The sequence below is a fragment of the Scardinius erythrophthalmus genome (genome assembly GCF_964197995.2).
Source record: "Scardinius erythrophthalmus genome assembly, chromosome: 8".
Classification (NCBI taxonomy): Eukaryota; Metazoa; Chordata; class Actinopteri; order Cypriniformes; family Leuciscidae; genus Scardinius; species Scardinius erythrophthalmus.
The window spans coordinates 43,117,632-43,136,197 of NC_138228.1; the positions used below are offsets into that span (position 1 = coordinate 43,117,632).

Sequence of the window (18,566 nt, forward strand, 5' to 3'; positions counted from 1 at the left end):
ACTAAATTAGCCGAACCGCCAGGAAAAGAGGAGGAGGGAGGTTGGTGCCGTCGGGCCGGATGGAGATGATTGGCGGGCCGCAATAGCCCTGATCTAAGGACTTATACAGACTCTCTATTGCCCCCTAGATTACTAGGTGTGGTGACACCACCACTTTATTCTTTTATTCTTTATTCTATGCACTGGCCAACCATTTGGTTCTTTGTTTCATATACTTGCATATAATGTTTATGGCCTTAAGAGATTTGGCAAGAAATTCTTATTAAATATTACGTGGGCACATCAATTAAAAATAATAATAATGATTAATTAAAATAAATAAATAATGGTGCACAGGTAAATCATTTATAATAAATAATGCAATATTCCATTTAAAAAAAAAAGGAACTCAAATTTGATTTCATGGAGACTTTAAATTCTTTAATTGAGCAAAGTGAATGTAGCACAAAAATAAAAATAGAAACATACAGATAAGTATTCAGAGTTGAATTATAATTTTGGAGGGTTTGCATTCTTTAAAAGGAGAAAGGAAGTAGCAATGATATAGTTCTGAACATAAGAGATGGGAAGTTGAATATGCTGATGCTTATTAAAATGATCATTACTGGCATGCAGAAAGTAGACTAATTGTTCAGTGGTGATCCATATTCCACTTCTCACTTCAACAGTTTGCATAAATGTCTTCGTAGGAGAGATTCTTTTTGAATGTGCTTTCAGGGTTAACGGTGCAGGTCTCCTTATTTTCATTTGTATTTGACTGAAGCTGATGGCTTTTTGTTGCACTTGACTCATTGGCATAAATGTCCTGATCTTGGTTTGTTTCCTGAAATGCATTAATACATGAGCTGTGAACTTGTACTTACTCTGTTAGCTTTATGATAATTCACTCACAACATAACATTGTTCTGAAAGCAATGAAGCACTCATCATGTGTAACACTGCAGTATTAGCCCAGTTTCAGTGCGCTGTAAAATAACGGTAATCCATGTGGTTGTCAGCAATGGTACTGTTAATTTACAGCTCTCTACCGTTAATTTACAGCTCTCCTTTTTTACAGTAATATGTTACCGTAGAAATACTATGGAAGGTAACTCATATCATTTTGGAAACCGATTGCTTCAAACAGTTTTAAAACTAGTATTTATACTGATAAGACTGTGAACTAACTTCATTTGAGTCCACTGAAAAATAACATCTCTTAATATAAAACTGCAAACATAATGTGTAATAGTGATTTAATTAAACTTTAACTCAAATCTTTGCGGTTCGTATTTAGCGAACAAAAGCACACATGTATGTGCTAAAGTACTTAGCAAGGAGATTGTCATTGCATCAGCAACTACATGGTTACTGCTTTTAAATAAAGGAACAGACAGCAAAACATCAGTATTTCTCTGCTCATCTTTGACTGAACCACAGGCTCTACTCTCCAGCACAATGGTGACCAACAAAACGAATTAATGACACTAACAGATCTCTCCTGTATCATCTTGTGCAAAGACACTTCAATTTAATATTTACTCTCCTTTTTAGTTATTGACTTTGCATAACTTTTTTCAATGAACTTTCACTAATATTTCAGTGAAATTAACCTTCCGTTTAGTAAATCTGATTGTTACGGTTTACAGTATATTAGGGACCGTTCGGTATTTATGGAAGGGGCCACCGGAGGAAAATAGGGGATGGGTCATGTTTTTTTTTTCTTTGTTGAGGGGAGGGTCATCCAACTTTTTTTAGTCTAGGGGGAGGGTCACCCAACTTTTATTCATTAAAACAGCAACATTTCAAAGTGGCTTGTTTGGTGCTATTTTTTTCCATTTAGCTCCATGTTGATCTCGCGTTATCAGCCCCCCTTCGATATCAGATGGGTCTGACCCAACAAAAATCCAGTTTGGCGCTGTTTGACTTTGACAGTTTGCGCTTCAGTTCGCGCTTAGAAAAAGTGCAGCATCATGTCAGAACAGAATGCCAAAGAAATGTATACCCGGCAAAGCTTTAAAGCACGAGCAAATAATGAACTTTTGTTAAGTGCACAGTGTCCTGTGAGTGTAACTCTACCGCTGCATTAACATGTGATGTGAACGTACGTCGAGTTTAACAGTATTGGGACTGAGGCGCCAGAACTGCTGATATGTGCTTTAGGGCAAAACTGCATATTTTAGTTTCCATTCTTATTTTGTTTCCACTATGTGTAAGATGTAGGGCTACCACCAGCCGCGGCGCTACCATTGGGCCCGGGTGGGCATTTAGGTCCGGGCCCACCCATTTTCTATAGCCTATGGTTTACGTTTCTTCATTCGGATCTATTTACGATGATCGATCCAAATTCTAAACAAACAGTTTACATGCTTCGTACTTGTTACATTATTCATTAAGATAATAATTAATAAATGCACGCATAATTATCAGTGAACTTGATAAATGTTGCAGATATGTTTTACATGCATGCATAACAAATGCCTTTCAACTTGTGTGTGCAAAATTCAGAATAAAATTAATGTGCAGCAATTTGTACAAATACAGAGTCTATAGGCCTACTGTGTTGTTACCATTAAATAAGATCATTTAGTTTCATTTTTGTTAAAATATAATAATGTTATTTTTTTCATCTATGTTGATTATGAAAAGTGAACCGCACACACGAGTATACGCAATATCGAGAGACATGGAGCGGGTCAGACATGATTTTGACCACTTAATTAAGTTTTGTTTTGCAGAAAACGATTTTTTTAAGTGAATTTCGTTTTGTATAAATTGTATCTTAATTTTAATTTTTTTTTTATCAACAAATTGCCAAATACCAAATATAGCAGACAACACAATCATAGAGGCGCCCGCGTGGTCACTTGCACTGCTCGTAAACAGGAGCGCATCTCATCCTAACTTAACGAAACTCAGCATATGCCTCACATACATGAAATATATCTTAAGAAAGCTTGAAATGTCTTTTTAACAATTTAAAACGAAAGGAAATAGGCTACTCTCTGGTTATGTAATGATGTGCATTTCTCTCTATAGGCGTGTTCACTATTACGGAGATGGCGATCATCAACTTCATCTTTACAGCTGTTGTTGCTGTTAATAATATAATTTTATTAAACAATAAATTAAATGCATTTTTTATTGTATTAAAAAAGCAACAAAAAAAAATCCTGTTTATCAATATTGTGTGTGTGTGTGTGTGTGTGTGTCGAAATAATTTGTCCGCAGCTGCTCAAAAAAAAAAAAAAAAAAAAAAAAAAAACCGGCCAAAAACCCCACTGTCAGTGTTTTGTAAGGAACAGGCACATATGTTCAATATAGCAGGAGACATTTTAATTGTTTACTAATAAAACAGTTATTTATTATGTCAGTGTCGGCTAGACAGAAGAAGTTGACGACTCGCGATCTTCGCAGCGCTACCACATCTTTAAATCACTATTAGTAGGCTATTATTTAAGTTAACATAAAATACATAGACCTACGCCACAAAAATTAGTTGAGGATAAATTCGTTCAAATTGGGCGATTCCAGTGAATGGACGTGACATTTGCAGTCAAAACTTAAAATAAAAATTCTCAGAAAATGCATTTATTTGAAACGTCTGAAAGGAGTCAAGACATTAGAAAAATATCAGTCTACACATGCGTTTTATATTTAATATGAGGGAAATACACATGTGACGTGACACACAAAAAATCTTTAACTTTTAGGTGGCAAAATATTTTTTCAGTAATTCTATAAATTACACTGTGCAAACCAAAATATATATACCCACCGGATGAATAAAGATCGGCCTCCACAGAAAATTAAATTTTATATTATTTTTATTTTATTTTTCGTGTTTGCATTTATTTGAAAAAAAAAAATGTTACGGACGTGACAGTTCTCCATTACGCACGGACATGACTGCTCTGATGCGACTTTAAAAATGGCACAGAGACCTCAAACAGAAAGCACAAAGCGTTTCTTTAAAGTGAATTTCGTTTTTTTATTAATTTTATCTTAATTTTAATCAATGTTTCATCTGGATTTAATAAATAAGAAGTAGTCTAAATATAGTAGAAATTAGATAATCATGACACGGAGGCGCGGGCGAGTGAACTGGACTCGTGTCTCATAAATGAACCGAAACTCAGCGTAAGGTATGCTACTTGCCTCATAGACCTGAGAAATATATAGAAAGCTTGAAATGTCTACTTTTAAACATGCAGAACAATTCAAAACGGAGGAAAACAGACTGCTTTCTCCTTATGAAATGTGCATTTCTCCCTGGCGCGTTCTGAGAAGATCGCGACGCATCGTCAACTTCATCTTTGCAGTAGACACGGAAAACACTTGTTTATTAAAAACAATTAAAATGTCTAGCTATATATGACATATTAATAATCATTACTTTTGCCGGTACTTTGTGACAGCTTTTAGATGCTTTATTCGCAACGCCACCCACATGTTGAACGAGTCACACCGCATCAGCACCGAAAACATGATTTTTTTTTTTTTTTTAAATCTAAAATAAAAAATCGTGATACGAACCGAATCATAGGTTTGGTCTATCGTTACAGCCAGATGAGAGAGCAAGAGTTTATGGTTTAAAAAACAAACAAAAAATGGCTATCTGAACATCTTTGCCAAGCGCAAACCAGTACGGAATTAGGCTAATCAATAAATTATCGGGGAGGGTCATGCCTTTTTTCACAATCATTTTGGAGGGTCATAGAAAAAATTATTGCTGGCGAAGGGAGGGTCATGTCTTTTTTGACAACAGATCTCAAAACTCCTCCGGTGGCCCCTTAAATAAATAACGAACAGTCCCTTACTGTTTTTCCTTGATTTTACGGTAATCTACTGGCAGCTGTGGTTGCCAGTAAATTGCTGTTGTTTTTAATCAGTTTGATGCCGTAAATTAATTTACAGTTGATTACCGTTAAATTACGCTTCACTCGGTTTTTTATTTTATTTGACACATTTAACCCTTTTAACCCGACTGCAAAATCTTCAGTTTTAAATTAACACTTGTGTGTCCACACTACAGTTTTGAAGTAACACTGAAGCAGTGTTGAAGTTAATGATATTATTCAGTGATTAATAAACTGATGATTGAGCATTAGTGATGAACACCTGATGTTAACAAGCAGAATCACTGAAGGACAGAGGAACAACAAGAACAGAAAAAAGCTAAACACAAGAACTAAAACTGACTTCCAGCTACAGAAGACATTAAATCTCTCAAGACCTCAGCAGAGGATTAAACAACTCCAAAAAAACAGCATTACCAGCTTCACTTATTACTAACCAGATTGACTTTATTTTTCATACATCTACAGAAATTCCTATTGAGAATTAACAGAGGTTTAGATGTTGTTTTGTTTAATTTGACGTCACCAGTATGGAGATCAGTGTTTGCTTTAGTTGGGCTCTTGACCCTTGACTTTAACATTAGTTTTTCCTTTGGCTGCTGTAACTGTGTGTTTTTAAGACACATTTGTTGTGGCAGAAACAAAACCAACAAAAAAGAGATCAGGTGTTGCTGGTTATGTTTTGATTTTGACATCATCACATGATGTATGGATCACCGATCTTATCCCGTGTTTTAATGCACCTAATTTTATATTACTACACTGTGAAACTACAGCAAAAGATCAAGCAGAGCTGCGCAATCAGTTATGAAGAATTTTAAAACTCATCATTCACTAAATTTTTTAACTATCGCTTCATTTATCAAGAATCAGCCAATGAATCTCAACAATGGTGACAATCAACAAAAAAGATATCAATGCTGAACATCACAAAACACGCTACTAAAACTCAACACAAAACCAACAGCAAAAATAAAAGCAAAAAGTAAAAATTAAAGAAAATAACCAGACAATTCAGCTGCATAATTTATTCATGCCACAATGCATGCTGGGAGTCATGGACGATTTTTGTTGTACTATGCTGGTACCCATCATGCATTGCAGCATGAAACTTTTGATTGTCACCATTGTTGAGATTCATATGCCGATTCTTGATGTCTGTGTGTCTGGCTGATATAGAAGATAAAAATGTTTTGAGCATTAACTGTTTTTTAAATCTTACATATTTTCTGGTTGTTAAAACTCTGATAGATCTCCATCTGTAAAATCACAGTGACACCACAATCAAAAATACAAAACATCACCCATATAAATACATTAGACAATAAAGGAGATCAGTGAATCTGGCCACTAGATGATGATTGTGACTATTAACAAACACTGTCATCTGATCCTGTTTTCTTTCAGCTTCGTTGCCATAGCAAATGTATTTTAAACACACAGTTACAGCAGCCAAAGAAAAACTAATGTTCAACAGTCAAGGGTCAAGAGCCCAACTAAAGCCAACACTGATCACCATCATGGTAACATCAAATGGAAATAAAATGACATCTAAACCTCTGTCACCTTTTAATAAGAACGTATGTAGACGTCTGACAGAAATAAAGTCAATCTGGTTAGTAATAAATCAAGCTGGTGATTCTGTTTGCGGAGTTGTTTAATCCTCCTCTGCCGAGATCTTCAGTGATTTAACGTATTTTATCTTCAGTTGATTTCATATTTTTTCTGTTCTTATGTTCCTCCTTCCTTCAGTGATTCTGCTTGTTGTTAACAGCAGGTGTTCATCAGTCTCCAAATTAACTCACTTGTTTTCATTCACTCCTTCAAGTGGACTATATTAGTGAACTAATATGGAATAGTGAATGAGGGTATAGTGCGTGATTTGGAACACAGCCGCTGAGTGTCAACTTTGAGCGCTGTTAATTCACAGTATATTCCTGTAGGCTACTTTCTCGAAAACCCCAAATATCACCCAGAATGCATTTTTTTTTCTACGGTATATTGCTGTTTTAATGGGAAACAGCTTGTTACTGTGAAAATTTTGCCGTTTTTTACAGCAATTATTTACAGTTGTTTGCCTTGCCCTTAAAGACCTCAAACTGAAGTTTTGTAACTTTTACAGTCAAATTTACAGTCTATTTCAGAAAACAAATGGACTAAGAATAGTGAAGACATGTTTTATCTATCTATCTAAATAGCGTCATGAGAAACATATCAAGATACTTACACTTTTGTGTGTGTTTTTGCACCTGCATATACCACAAAAAAAGAATAATAAAATATATAAATATTATGAATAAAATATTCTCATGTATCTCAAATAATGTATAAAATATTTTATATCATTTAAATTTCTAGCAGGATCCTACCTTCTGTAAATCAGAACAATAGGAAGTGCAAATAAAAGCAATGAGAACAGTGCCAAAACTGCAAGGAAAGCAGTGAATGATATGCCTGCAAAAACAAAGAGAACTGACAAACATGGCTTTTGTTCCTGTTCATTTCAGTAATGACAGTAATGTACAAATATGGTGAATCTGTACAGCAGAGTTCCTCAAATCCAGTCCTAGAGAGCCACTGCTCTGCAGAGTTTAGCTCCAACCCAAACAAACAAACCTGAACAAGCTAATCAAGAGCTGTGTCCCAATTCAGAGGCTGCGCCCTTCAAAGGCCACGAAGATCAGAACGAGCGTTGTTAAATGGGACGGTCTAGCCTACGGAGGATTTTTCTTGATGCCTAGCAATTGTGACAGCTGCTGTTGATGAGTGGCAGTAACATTTGTACTGGACTTTTTTGAAAGTTATATTAAAGGGGATGTCTAATACTATTTCACGCATTCTGACATATTGTTTACACTGTTAAAGAGTTGGATTCTCATGTTAAACATGGCCAAAGTTTCAAAAAACCTGTTGGACGTATGATGGAGTATTTCTGTGCCAAATTCTCTCCTTCAGGGTTCGTATAAGTTTCGGAAAGTTTTTTTGCGAGTATGGCCTTGTATGGCGTCATCAAGGGTGGAATTCCTTGTATGGGCACTTCTCCTGGAAGAGGTGCGCACACATCAACCAGGGCTGCGTTTCCCAAAAGCAACGTAAGCCTAAATTGATTGTAGAACAAATGCCACCAATGGTCTCTACGATAAACTTAGGCTCACAATGCTTTTGGGAAATGCAGCCCAGAGCAAGAGCAACGCCCATCAATGTGCTTCGTTTGTTGCTCGAGAAAGATTTGACATTTCGTTTTTAGACCACAAAATCAACAATGTCATCAAAGAGTGTTTTTGGTTGTGAGGGAAAGACAATCTTGTTCAGCTTCCCAAAGAACCCAGCGTTAGGGAAACAGTGGATGCAGTTTGTTTTTCCGGGGCAGCAACAGAGTTGTGCCAAGTGTGTTTCGGTGGCACAACATTTTGGTGACGAATGTTCTATAAACAAGGCCCAGTTCGACCCTGAATTTGCAGATCGTCTGAAACTGAAAGACGGAGCGGTCTCAGCGATACAATATCAATATCAACTGCATCAAATGTCTGTGTTTTGCTGGCAATCGGCAATCAAAAGTTATCCAGGGAAAGTGTGACTATGTATTGTGTGTGTTTAAATACATTTGTTTAGCTGACCACCATAAGTGTCAATTTTTTTATTTTAAAACCAGTCCGTGCTTGTGACACTTTAGCTCCGCCCACGCCACGCCTCCAGGAGCTCGACTGTTTTTGGAAAGAACCGGTACAGCTGTATCTATCTTTTATAAATCTGATCAAACTAAAGACTCTTCGGAGATATGAAGGATTCAATACTACTCTATAGGTATTCTAGCCTAGAAATCTAGACGCACCCTAGCGGCAGCAAAATGTATTTCGCAGCCAGGTACGTCTAGCAACTCTCAATAAACCTTCTCGCTGCAAAAACCCAGATTGGGTCAGGCCAATCACGTTGTGTATAGAGTAGGCGGGGGCGGGCTTAACATACACGACAGAGTTGCGACGGTTACCTGGCTGCTGCTACTTGAAAACAAAGAATGGCGGCTGCTGATGGAGAACAACGGTCTTTCGAATCGGCTTTGGCCGCGACTCTGGAGGACTTGGAGTTAAGTTTTTCTTTGAGAAAAGAGCAAAGAACGGCACTTAAGTCATTCTTAAAAAAAGGAAGATGTGTTCGTCGTTTTGCCCGCCAGATATGGCAAAAGTTGAATCTTTCAACTAAGCTCCGCTGTTGGGAAAACGCTCTGGTTGGTTGAAGCGCTGTCCTATTGCGTGCAGAGGGAATTTGAAAGACAGCCGTTTATCCCGCCCCTCGGATTGAGCCGTGACTATGGTGAGTTTCCAGACCTAACATCTTGATGTAGGTCTGGCTTGCCAGGCTATAGGTATTCAACATTTACATGAGATTGGCAGAAACTGTGTGTGTTATGTACCCTTTAAACTGTCTGAAAACAAAACAGGGTCTAAATATGTTCACCATGGTCCATTTCTGTCTATAGCAAAGAGTATAAACTATATATATAATCACATCTTAGTAAGATATGTCAACATTTGAACTGCTTTAGAGTTTTTTGTTCTATTTTTACATTTGCATCATATATATATATATATATATATATATATATATATATATATATATATATGAGTAAGCCAAAACCCAATGCTTATGTTTAAAAGTGTAATTCAGCAAATTCTCTCAAAACAATCCTGTCGTCACCAGCACACAAAGAGTTGTATCCTTCATTTCATGGGAAACAAAGGACGCATTTGGAGGCCGCATCTGAAGGAGCCTTCGAATTGGGACAGCCTTCGTCGCGTCGTAGTGAAGTAATGGCCTTCGAATGCGACCTGTGAAGGATGCAGCCTCTGAATTGGGACACAGCTGAGGTCTTTAGAGTTACTAGGAAAATTGCAGGTAGGTGAGATTGATTAGGATCTGAAATGGAAGCTTTAGCTAAGTTCTGCCAGGAAGACTCAATCACTACGTCACTTATTACCTTCATCTCTATCCAATCACGTCTTTATACCTTCTGTATAAAAGATAGGTACTTACTCATGTTTGAGTTTGCAGATGCCGACGCGACAACAGGATCGTAGATGCTGACGCTGCCTATTACGCTTCCATTCAGTTCGGAGAAACCGACGTTGGCGTTCACTCACTTGCGTTTCAATCATAACAACACAGTCATATCGTTGATTGATCCTGTTTGATCTCAGCAACTTTCGCGGCGTTCGAGTGCGACACACACTCGTGTAGGAAACAAGCGCGTGGCGGCTTGAATCTCATGAGAGACGATATTCACTCAAGGTTTTTAAAGTTCAAGTTCCACTTTCAAGGCTTTTACGTTGGCGCTTTCAGCGGCCTCTGTTTACATGTCCCATTTTACTATGATTAAACTTCATTCCGGTAAGTATATTCACTTGCTACTCTACTGTTTCCTTAATCAGCGCTAAAGTTCAAATGGCGACTGTGGTGACGTGTTTTCTTAATAAATAAATAAATAATTAAATGAATGAATGAATGAATAAATGAATTACCGACATACAGTACTGCAGTCTGCAACGCAACATACTGTAACGCTCTAAACAGTAGGGCTGGATAGGTCGCTAAAATGGTCGTTGCAAGTGTATGCAAAGATTCATGTAACTGTGATATCCCACAGCGCAATGGTAATCTATTTTCAGCGTTGTCGATTCCACGAACACTCGGGCAGTTGCAAAATACTAGCAACTGGTTGCTGAATATAATTAAAATAAGCTTAAGAGCAACAAAGATATTAAATCGGCTTTAGGCATATGCCCTATATTTTAGAGCTCGCGCTCCTCATCTCATCTGCCACTCACTTTGTGAGAGTGCCTTCCATCTTAAAGGAGCAGCTAGGCCTTCAACTTGTTTTACGCCCTTTTCTGAATTCATTATTGTTCGGCATGTATGGAGATGTTTTGTCAATCGCTACCCGACCGCCGGGGCGATCTCGATTTATACTTAGATGATTGTAGCCTTTAACCAATCAAAGGGGGAGATATTTTACGTATATCTCAGCTCGTTTCTGTAATATAACTATCTATTCTAAAAATAAGAACAGCAATTCATGTCGTTAAAACAAGATCTTCCATACTTTCATTAAGTTCTTCAGTAGCCTAACATGTTACAATCGCTGTAACACAAATGTTCTCGGCAAATACTTTAATCCAACAATACATATCATAGAATATTTACATAATAGGCCATTTGATATTAAAAGTTCAAAGAAGGCAGACTAAGGATGCTCAGGTCAAAGGTCACAGACTTTGCCAAAATGTGCTTAACTCAGTAGAACTAATCGTTATGAGTTTAAATGATATAATTCAAACCAATTACCAGTAAAGTCACAGTCAAGAAGACTCGAGTGACATTACTTTTGCTCATCTGTATGATTTAAATGTTCAGAGATTTTTCTATTCAAGGGACTCACCTGGTTGACTCGGGCAGCGATCTCTCGGCCGTGAATTAAACTTAATTCATACAAGAGCAACTCGAGAGTAATATCAGGTGTACGCTGTGCAGCTGAGAAATATTCTACACTCAGAATAACAAGTGTGATTGAGGTAGTATCTTAACCATATGCTGTCACCTTACTTTAGGTATGTATCATACTAAGATTAATAAGATTAAGTGGTTATATAAAAAAAATAAAAAAATAATAAATAAATCAATAATAGTATCTCTTCAAGGCAGGGCATCATCTCTCATCGGTTAACATTGGCCCACTCACTGTTAATTAAGTGACCCAATTCAGCTAAACGAAGGATGTATATCTGATCTTAGATTTGGAAATTTTGTTCAGCAAATGTCAGATAAATTATCGAGCCTGCTCAGGCTTCGTTCATTCATGCCTTACAGTAATCATCCTATAGCGACTGCTAACATCCTTCTGGGTTCAAAGTAGTGGCAAAACTCATGTTGCATGTGCTAACGAAGCTCGGTTGCATCATTAAGGCAGATCTTCTTGTTAGACGATCATGCTATTCCGGAGACGTTTATCTGGTAATCCGTAGTCTCCAATTTCATGATTAAGGTCGCGCGAGCACATTCCTGACCGCTGCGCTGCACTGCTATAGCTACGCACTTTAGTCTTCAGGTGGCTCGCCGTCAGCAACCCTTATCCATTACCCTGCCTTCTCTAACAGTGATCATGTAAGTAAATCGTTCTGCTCAAACCAGCTAGACCGTATATCACTGAGGCGTGGCTCCCTACACCTTAAAAGCTTATATTTCTGCAGTATTTGTTTATAATGTTAGTTTCTTTCAGATTCCTTTATTCTCATCCTGATAACGGCCGGCTGTTCCTGCCTCGTCTACAAATACGAAATCGATATGTGGTGGGTCTCCAGTGTCCCCAGGTTGTGTGTGACGGGTTGACTTAGAATGCTCCAAAGATATTTTCATATACCATGCTGGTATTGTCATTGAGGGTGAGTAGAGTGCATAGTTTTGTCTGTCCCTTTGGAGACAGTCAGGCTGCTGCTCCCGGAACAGGGGGTGGAGATTCAACAGCTCGTTCTGAAGCTTTGATTACTCTCTCACAGACATTTTCAAAACTTTAGCTTAAGGTTCAAACCAGACTCAGACAAAGTTGGAGAGACTCAGAAGCGTCATCATGTTGACACAATTTCCGGATGGTTAGTTGATGAATTAGGTAACTTATGCATAGTTATCTTTTAGTCATTCATTAGCTCATTCTGTCTTGATATTCTATAAATCATATTCTGGGAGCTGGATCTATGTAACTCTAGGGTCTGTGATGCCTAGTATCCGGAAGGAATGCCGCACAATTCCTCTCAGCGTTGCTGTAGTCCTTACAAAGCAATCTCTTTAAATTAAATCTTCCATGCTTGACTTTGTGCGTTGTAACTTTGCAGTTGTTGAAATGCTTTAACGGCAACATTACAGAAAGTGAAATCCATTTAACCCCCTTTTTAATAACCTCCCATCCATAATGGTCTCTTCTCTTCCTATCTTCATACTCTGATTGTAGCCATGTTTTAACAGAGTTCATGGCTCATGCACCCAGGGGAATTTACTTCAGATCTAAACACTTTCGATCTTGCTACGGTCTTTCTTTTTCTGTGTATAAAAAAAAAAATATATATATATACTGTATATATTCATAGATTCTCAGATCACTCCCCTTATTTTCCTTCCTAACGAAGCATCTCTAAAGCCTGGTTCAGGATTCATCTAGTTTCTGTCCTTAAAAGCTGCAGCTCTCTCCCTTTGAGCATACCGGTCATCCCTTCAGGATCGGGGCAGCCAATACAGCAGCTGAACGTAGCATTTCTACTTCAGCTATCAAGATGCTGGATAGCCTCGAAATCCAGACCTAAATCAAAGATTAATAGTCTGGTGTCGGCTAATTAAAATCGGCCAGCTCGAGGGGTGACATCAAGCATGCATTTAAAAGTCTCACTGCTCACAATTGGATAACACTACGACCAATCACAACCATAAACCCCATACGCTACCAGCAGAGCAAACTGGTAGATTAGACTCTTACTGTATCTGGTTGGCAAAACACCAAAATGTCCTTCTTGCAAAAGTACGATTCGAGCACCGTCTTCTGTTCTTCTTTTAGAGAAAAAGCCAAGTCTAACCCGTTCATTGTAGCGACCAATGCCGTTTCAAACAATTGGTATTTATCCATAGGCATCTTGCAATGTTTATTACTATGACTACGACGTCACATCGCTGTCGTCATCTGTTTAACTCGCCTCTGGCCCGCTATATAAATTAACCCGATGTGATTGGTGCAGCTCAGATCGAGGGGCATATCTAATGAGCTCCATTGCTCGATACCTGAATAACTTGCGCTCTCACGAGAACTCTGGATTAACAGGGTACTGGACAGATGGTTTTCTTCTGCATTCGAGCCTTTATTAAGAACTGATTCTAAAACCATTCTGGAAGCTCAGCAAGCTCTTCAGTAACGATTCAAGTAAATTCCACGCAAATACTGGTGGTGGTGTTACGCTAACGGCCTTGCGCGGCCTCGTCTCTATGTGGTTAATTAAAAAAAAAAAAAAAAAAAACCCTAACATGGCAATTTCCGTATGGTCTAACGAGGCCGTCTATGTCCGGCCTAACGCAGCTATATCCGTGTGGTCTATCGAGGTCTGTATACGTATAGCCTAATGTGGCATTGTTTGTGTGGTCTAACGAGGCTTGTCTATTGTTCGGCCTAACGTGGCTATATCTGCGTGGTCTATCGAGGCTGTATATGTATAGCTCAACGTGGCATTATTTGTGTGGTCTATCGAGGCCTGTGTACGTCTGGCCTAACGTGGCTATATCTGTGTGGTCTATCGAGGCCTGTGTACGTCTGGCCTAACGTGGCTATATCTGTGTGGTCTATCGAGGCCTGTGTACGTCTGGCCTAACGTGGCTATATCTGTGTGGTCTATCGTGGCCTGTGTACGTCTGGCCTAACGTGGCTATATCTGTGTGGTCTATCGAGGCCTGTGTACGTCTGGCCTAACGTGGCTATATCTGTGTGGTCTATCGAGGCCTGTGTACGTCTGGCCTAACGTGGCTATATCTGTGTGGTCTATCGAGGCCTGTATATGTCTGGCCTAAAGCGGCTATATCTATGTGTTCTATCGAGGCCTGTATATGTCTGGTCTAACATGGCCATATAACGTGGCTATATCTGTGTGGTCTATCGAGGCCTGTATATGTCTGGCCTAAAGCGGCTATATCTATGTGGTCTATCGAGGCCTCCATATGTCTGGTCTAACGTGGCTATATCTGTGCGGTCTATCGAGGCCTGTATATGTCTGGTCTAACATGGCTATATAACGTAGCTATATCTGCGTGGTCTAACAAGGCTGTTTACGTCCGGTTTAAAAAAAAAAAAAAATTCTTAAACATAATCAAACATAGGCACATGAAAATCCATCTAACGTTCATCACACTGACTATGATAACTCCTTTTCTATCTTTCAGGAACATCAGGATTCACGACTGGTGCGTATACTTTTCATCTACCAATTTTGGGGGGAGGCTGGCCCCGTCCTGGTGGATCTGAATCCACCTACTTTTGGGGGTCGGCTGCGCCCCTGCCTTCGTCTTCAGGCAGGAGATGCAGATCCGCTACCCTCGGATTACGAGCTATGGACGGGGCCTACGCCAAAGAACTTTACAATGCTTGCCGGGCTGCCAATAAATATATGCTTTGTTACATCACTTTATCTTCCGAGTCTTTCTGGTAGAACTAAACTCTGCAGGACAGTAGCCCTCCTGGGCAGGAGTTGGGGAACCCTGTTCTACCGCCTCAAGCACAGACTGACCTGGGACAGTGATCTGTAGGATTGTGGAGTTCCCTGCACCATGTAGGTTCTGTGCCTCACAAATGTATTCCCCACTATTATTATGGGTCGCAGTAAAGGAAAGCACACGCGAGGCACCCACTTCTTCCACTATACCTTCCTTCTTCATGAACCACCTGTGGACCGCTGGAGGGTTGGCATTACTTTGGCAGGTAAGGGTTACATTATCACCAAGCCAGACTGAGCCTGTAACAGAGATCTGTGTTTCCTTAGGAGGATCTGTGGGCCAGAAAGAGAAGAAACTGAGTATTTTCATAAAAAGAGAAAAGCTGCAAACTGTGTTGGGTTAAAACCTCACACTCCACATTGAGGATGATGGTCTTGTGGCTGAGCAGGGGTTTGTCCTGTCTGTCGAGCAGATAGATGGAAACACAGTTCACTTTCAGCTCATGATGGTGGATCGATGGGACGAAGTTCAAAATGGCAGAAACATTCTGTGTCCCATCAGCATTCAGCTGTGTCCATTGTGTTATGTTCCCACCAAATGCAGGATCCCATGTTACATTTGGAGAGTTACTGGGGCAAGGCGCTGGAACAGTGCAAGTCAGATTCCCCACCTCACCCTCCCTGAGTCTCGGCACAATCACATACGGCTCAGGCAACAAATCTATCAGAATATGGAGAGGAGAAAGAATGATGGTAATGGTATTCATTTGTATAGAAACTCTGAGCATTTACAAATAATTACACTTTATTTCAAGATGCCCTTGTTAACGTGTAATTAGGTAATATTACAGTTTTTTTACAGGATACATTTCTCAATTAATTGATAAGATAACAGTACAATTGAAAAAGACTTTTGGAAAACCAGAACTCAGACGTGTCTGATCTAGTTCGCAGCTAAGAACAGCTAACATAGGAAGTGTCTGTGTGAATGACGTAAAGAAAACTTTTTGTTTTTCCATATCGTGACGTATCACGATACCAAACCAAGGGTAGGGATGGGCAGTATTTAAAATACCCTAGGCCCATTTGAAATACAAAATAGTATTTTATTAAATTTGTATTTAAATACATTTAAGTTTAGTATTTTTATAAAGTTAACCTCTTTATTAGGCTACTGATTTCCTGAATCAACTAGTTCATTCACGTGAGCTGGAGCTGCAACCTAGCATAGGCTCCAGCATAGATATATGGCTGGAGATTTAATTGTTATTTGTGTAATTGTGTATATTTTCATATGCAGATTATTGTTCCCTACTTAAGTTTGAAAATAAAGCTTACAACTCCATTGAGCACAGGGTGAGAGCATTTTCTGCATAAATAAGGATGTGAGAATGTCATGAGGAGAAATAAAAAAAAGTATAATTATTATTTTTGTCCAGAAAGCTTATATAATTTGATAAGGTTAATGCATTTAATGCACTTTTCTTTTCTTTTTTTTTTACCTCTAAATTATTAGATTTTATAAATTATTTTAATATAAATAAGCACATTCTTCACATTAGTTCACTTAAATACAAAATAACTCATTAATACATAACCCTGGTAAATCAGGTCAAAATATCTCATTTTGGGTGTGTCTGCTGACCTATTGTGGGGAAAAAAAATAACAATGTGATATTTAATGACTCTTGCCACTAGATGGAGCAAATGAACTGTTCCCCTGGATCCCAAAGTCCCATTTGAAGTCGGTTTGCTTCAGTATTTATACTGAAGTGGTTTATTTTGCAATAATTAAAGTCAGTAAAGTGGACAGCATGGATTTACAATGCAGAACAACCCACCCCCACACAAATGCAAAATGAATGGTGAAATTATTAACAGCTTTTTTGGAGCTTAACAGTTTTTTTATATTCTGAATGAAAATCAGCATATTCAAATATTCTTCGAGGTTTTACTCATGCCTTCATTTGTGTGTGTTTGTTCTGGATTATTTTAGACAAATAAAATAAAATAAAAAAAAATCACCATTTTCTCATTCATTCCTATGGGGGTCAAATTGACCCGCGAGGGAAGTATTTGGTAGCCTACTATTTTTATTACAACCAATTTTATTGTATTACAATTTTTTTGTGTATTCCAAGTTTAAGTGTGACTAAAGGTCTTGGACCACTCCGATGAACACTCAGTTCATAAAAATGTTAATATTTCGGGTCAAAACGACCCGAGGAGAGGATGAGCTGTTGCCGCAGGAAAGAAAATGTTTTGCCACGTGTTGATTTCCATCACTGTATGTACAATTTTGGCGCTCCAACACAAACAAAACACAACTATGTGTTTTGGGAGCAAAAATACACAACAATTAGTGGCAATGTTTGACCTAAAATGTAAGTTGCTTATAGGCTACTATGTGCCCCGTAAAACTCTGAACATTTTTCAAAGATGTGATGCCACAAAACGCTTAAACTGAAAAGTAATGTCTGATTCTTTCTGGAACATTTGCACTGCCTTACCTGACACCTTTATCTGCACAGCTGTAGTTGTAGTCACACTAAAGCCCTCAGATGAAATCCTGAAGAAGTAGCGATCTGAATGCAGGCTGGTGAGATTCATCATGACAGAAGTGCAGTTTTTCTTTCGTAAGTCCCCCACCACCTTTATCAGAGGTTCCTTCTGTCGGTGAGCGTTGGTAAAAGCCTCTGTATCGTAGAGTGACCACAGAGATCCTCGTCTCCAGGTTGCGTTTGGTGAAAGGTCAAGATATTTTTCATTCTCCGTTGAAATTTCAAATCGGCAGGGAATCAAAAGGCAGGAGCCGCTGGTGGCGTTTAGGGTTTTGGGGACAAACGATTTCATGCCATTACACCAAGCAGCTGGAATACAAATGTGCTATAATGAAATGTAATAAAAATCTATAGGCCTATATACTGTATACATTGTCCCTCAAAAATATTTGGACAATTATGCCACAATTAACAATTTATAGGCTACATGTATGCATTATAGAGACTATATAGCCTAGATTTATTTGAAAGAAAATAGCACGTGAACACTTTTCAGTCAACACATTTACTCAATGAAGCTTGTTAGGTTTCAAAATTAACTTTCTGGTTGTCACAATAGAGCACATGTACACTTCATATATACTGCTGATCTAATGAAATGAATTTCAGACATTTTCAAGAGGTTGAGGTCATTGTTAGTTCAATTATATTCTTAATGAAAACATAAAAAAGACCAACCTGATAGAAAGGTGCTGAATACAAGAAAATCCGCAGCAATCATTCTGAGAATCACCTGATGTGTAGAAATAATGAAGATTAAATGTAGCATCTTTTTTATAGTCATTTGTCTTGACAGTTGTAACAGATTACAATTAAATAATTTCTAATTTAAAACACATTTGATAGTTTACCTCAAATAGATGTTCATGAGACTACAGCGACCCAGATAAGAGTGACCTTTACTTCAGTTGTGGTGAAGTCATTTTACCACAGATGGA

General features: G+C 38.4%; 1 protein-coding gene across 1 annotated transcript; it reads right to left on the reverse strand.

Moving 5' to 3' along the window:
- Nucleotides 1-396: 396 nt before the first annotated feature.
- On the reverse strand, nucleotides 397-17,931 carry LOC308694967 (myelin-associated glycoprotein-like). The gene is made up of 6 exons (XM_081372836.1): nucleotides 17,578-17,931; nucleotides 15,480-15,788; nucleotides 15,143-15,400; nucleotides 7,208-7,292; nucleotides 7,066-7,087; nucleotides 397-823 (listed from the first exon to the last, which is right to left on the reverse strand). Exons 1-6 carry the CDS (start codon nucleotides 17,918-17,920, stop codon nucleotides 662-664), a joined length of 1,179 nt encoding a protein of 392 aa, XP_081228962.1. The 5' UTR covers nucleotides 17,921-17,931; the 3' UTR covers nucleotides 397-661.
- Nucleotides 17,932-18,566: the final 635 nt, after the last annotated feature.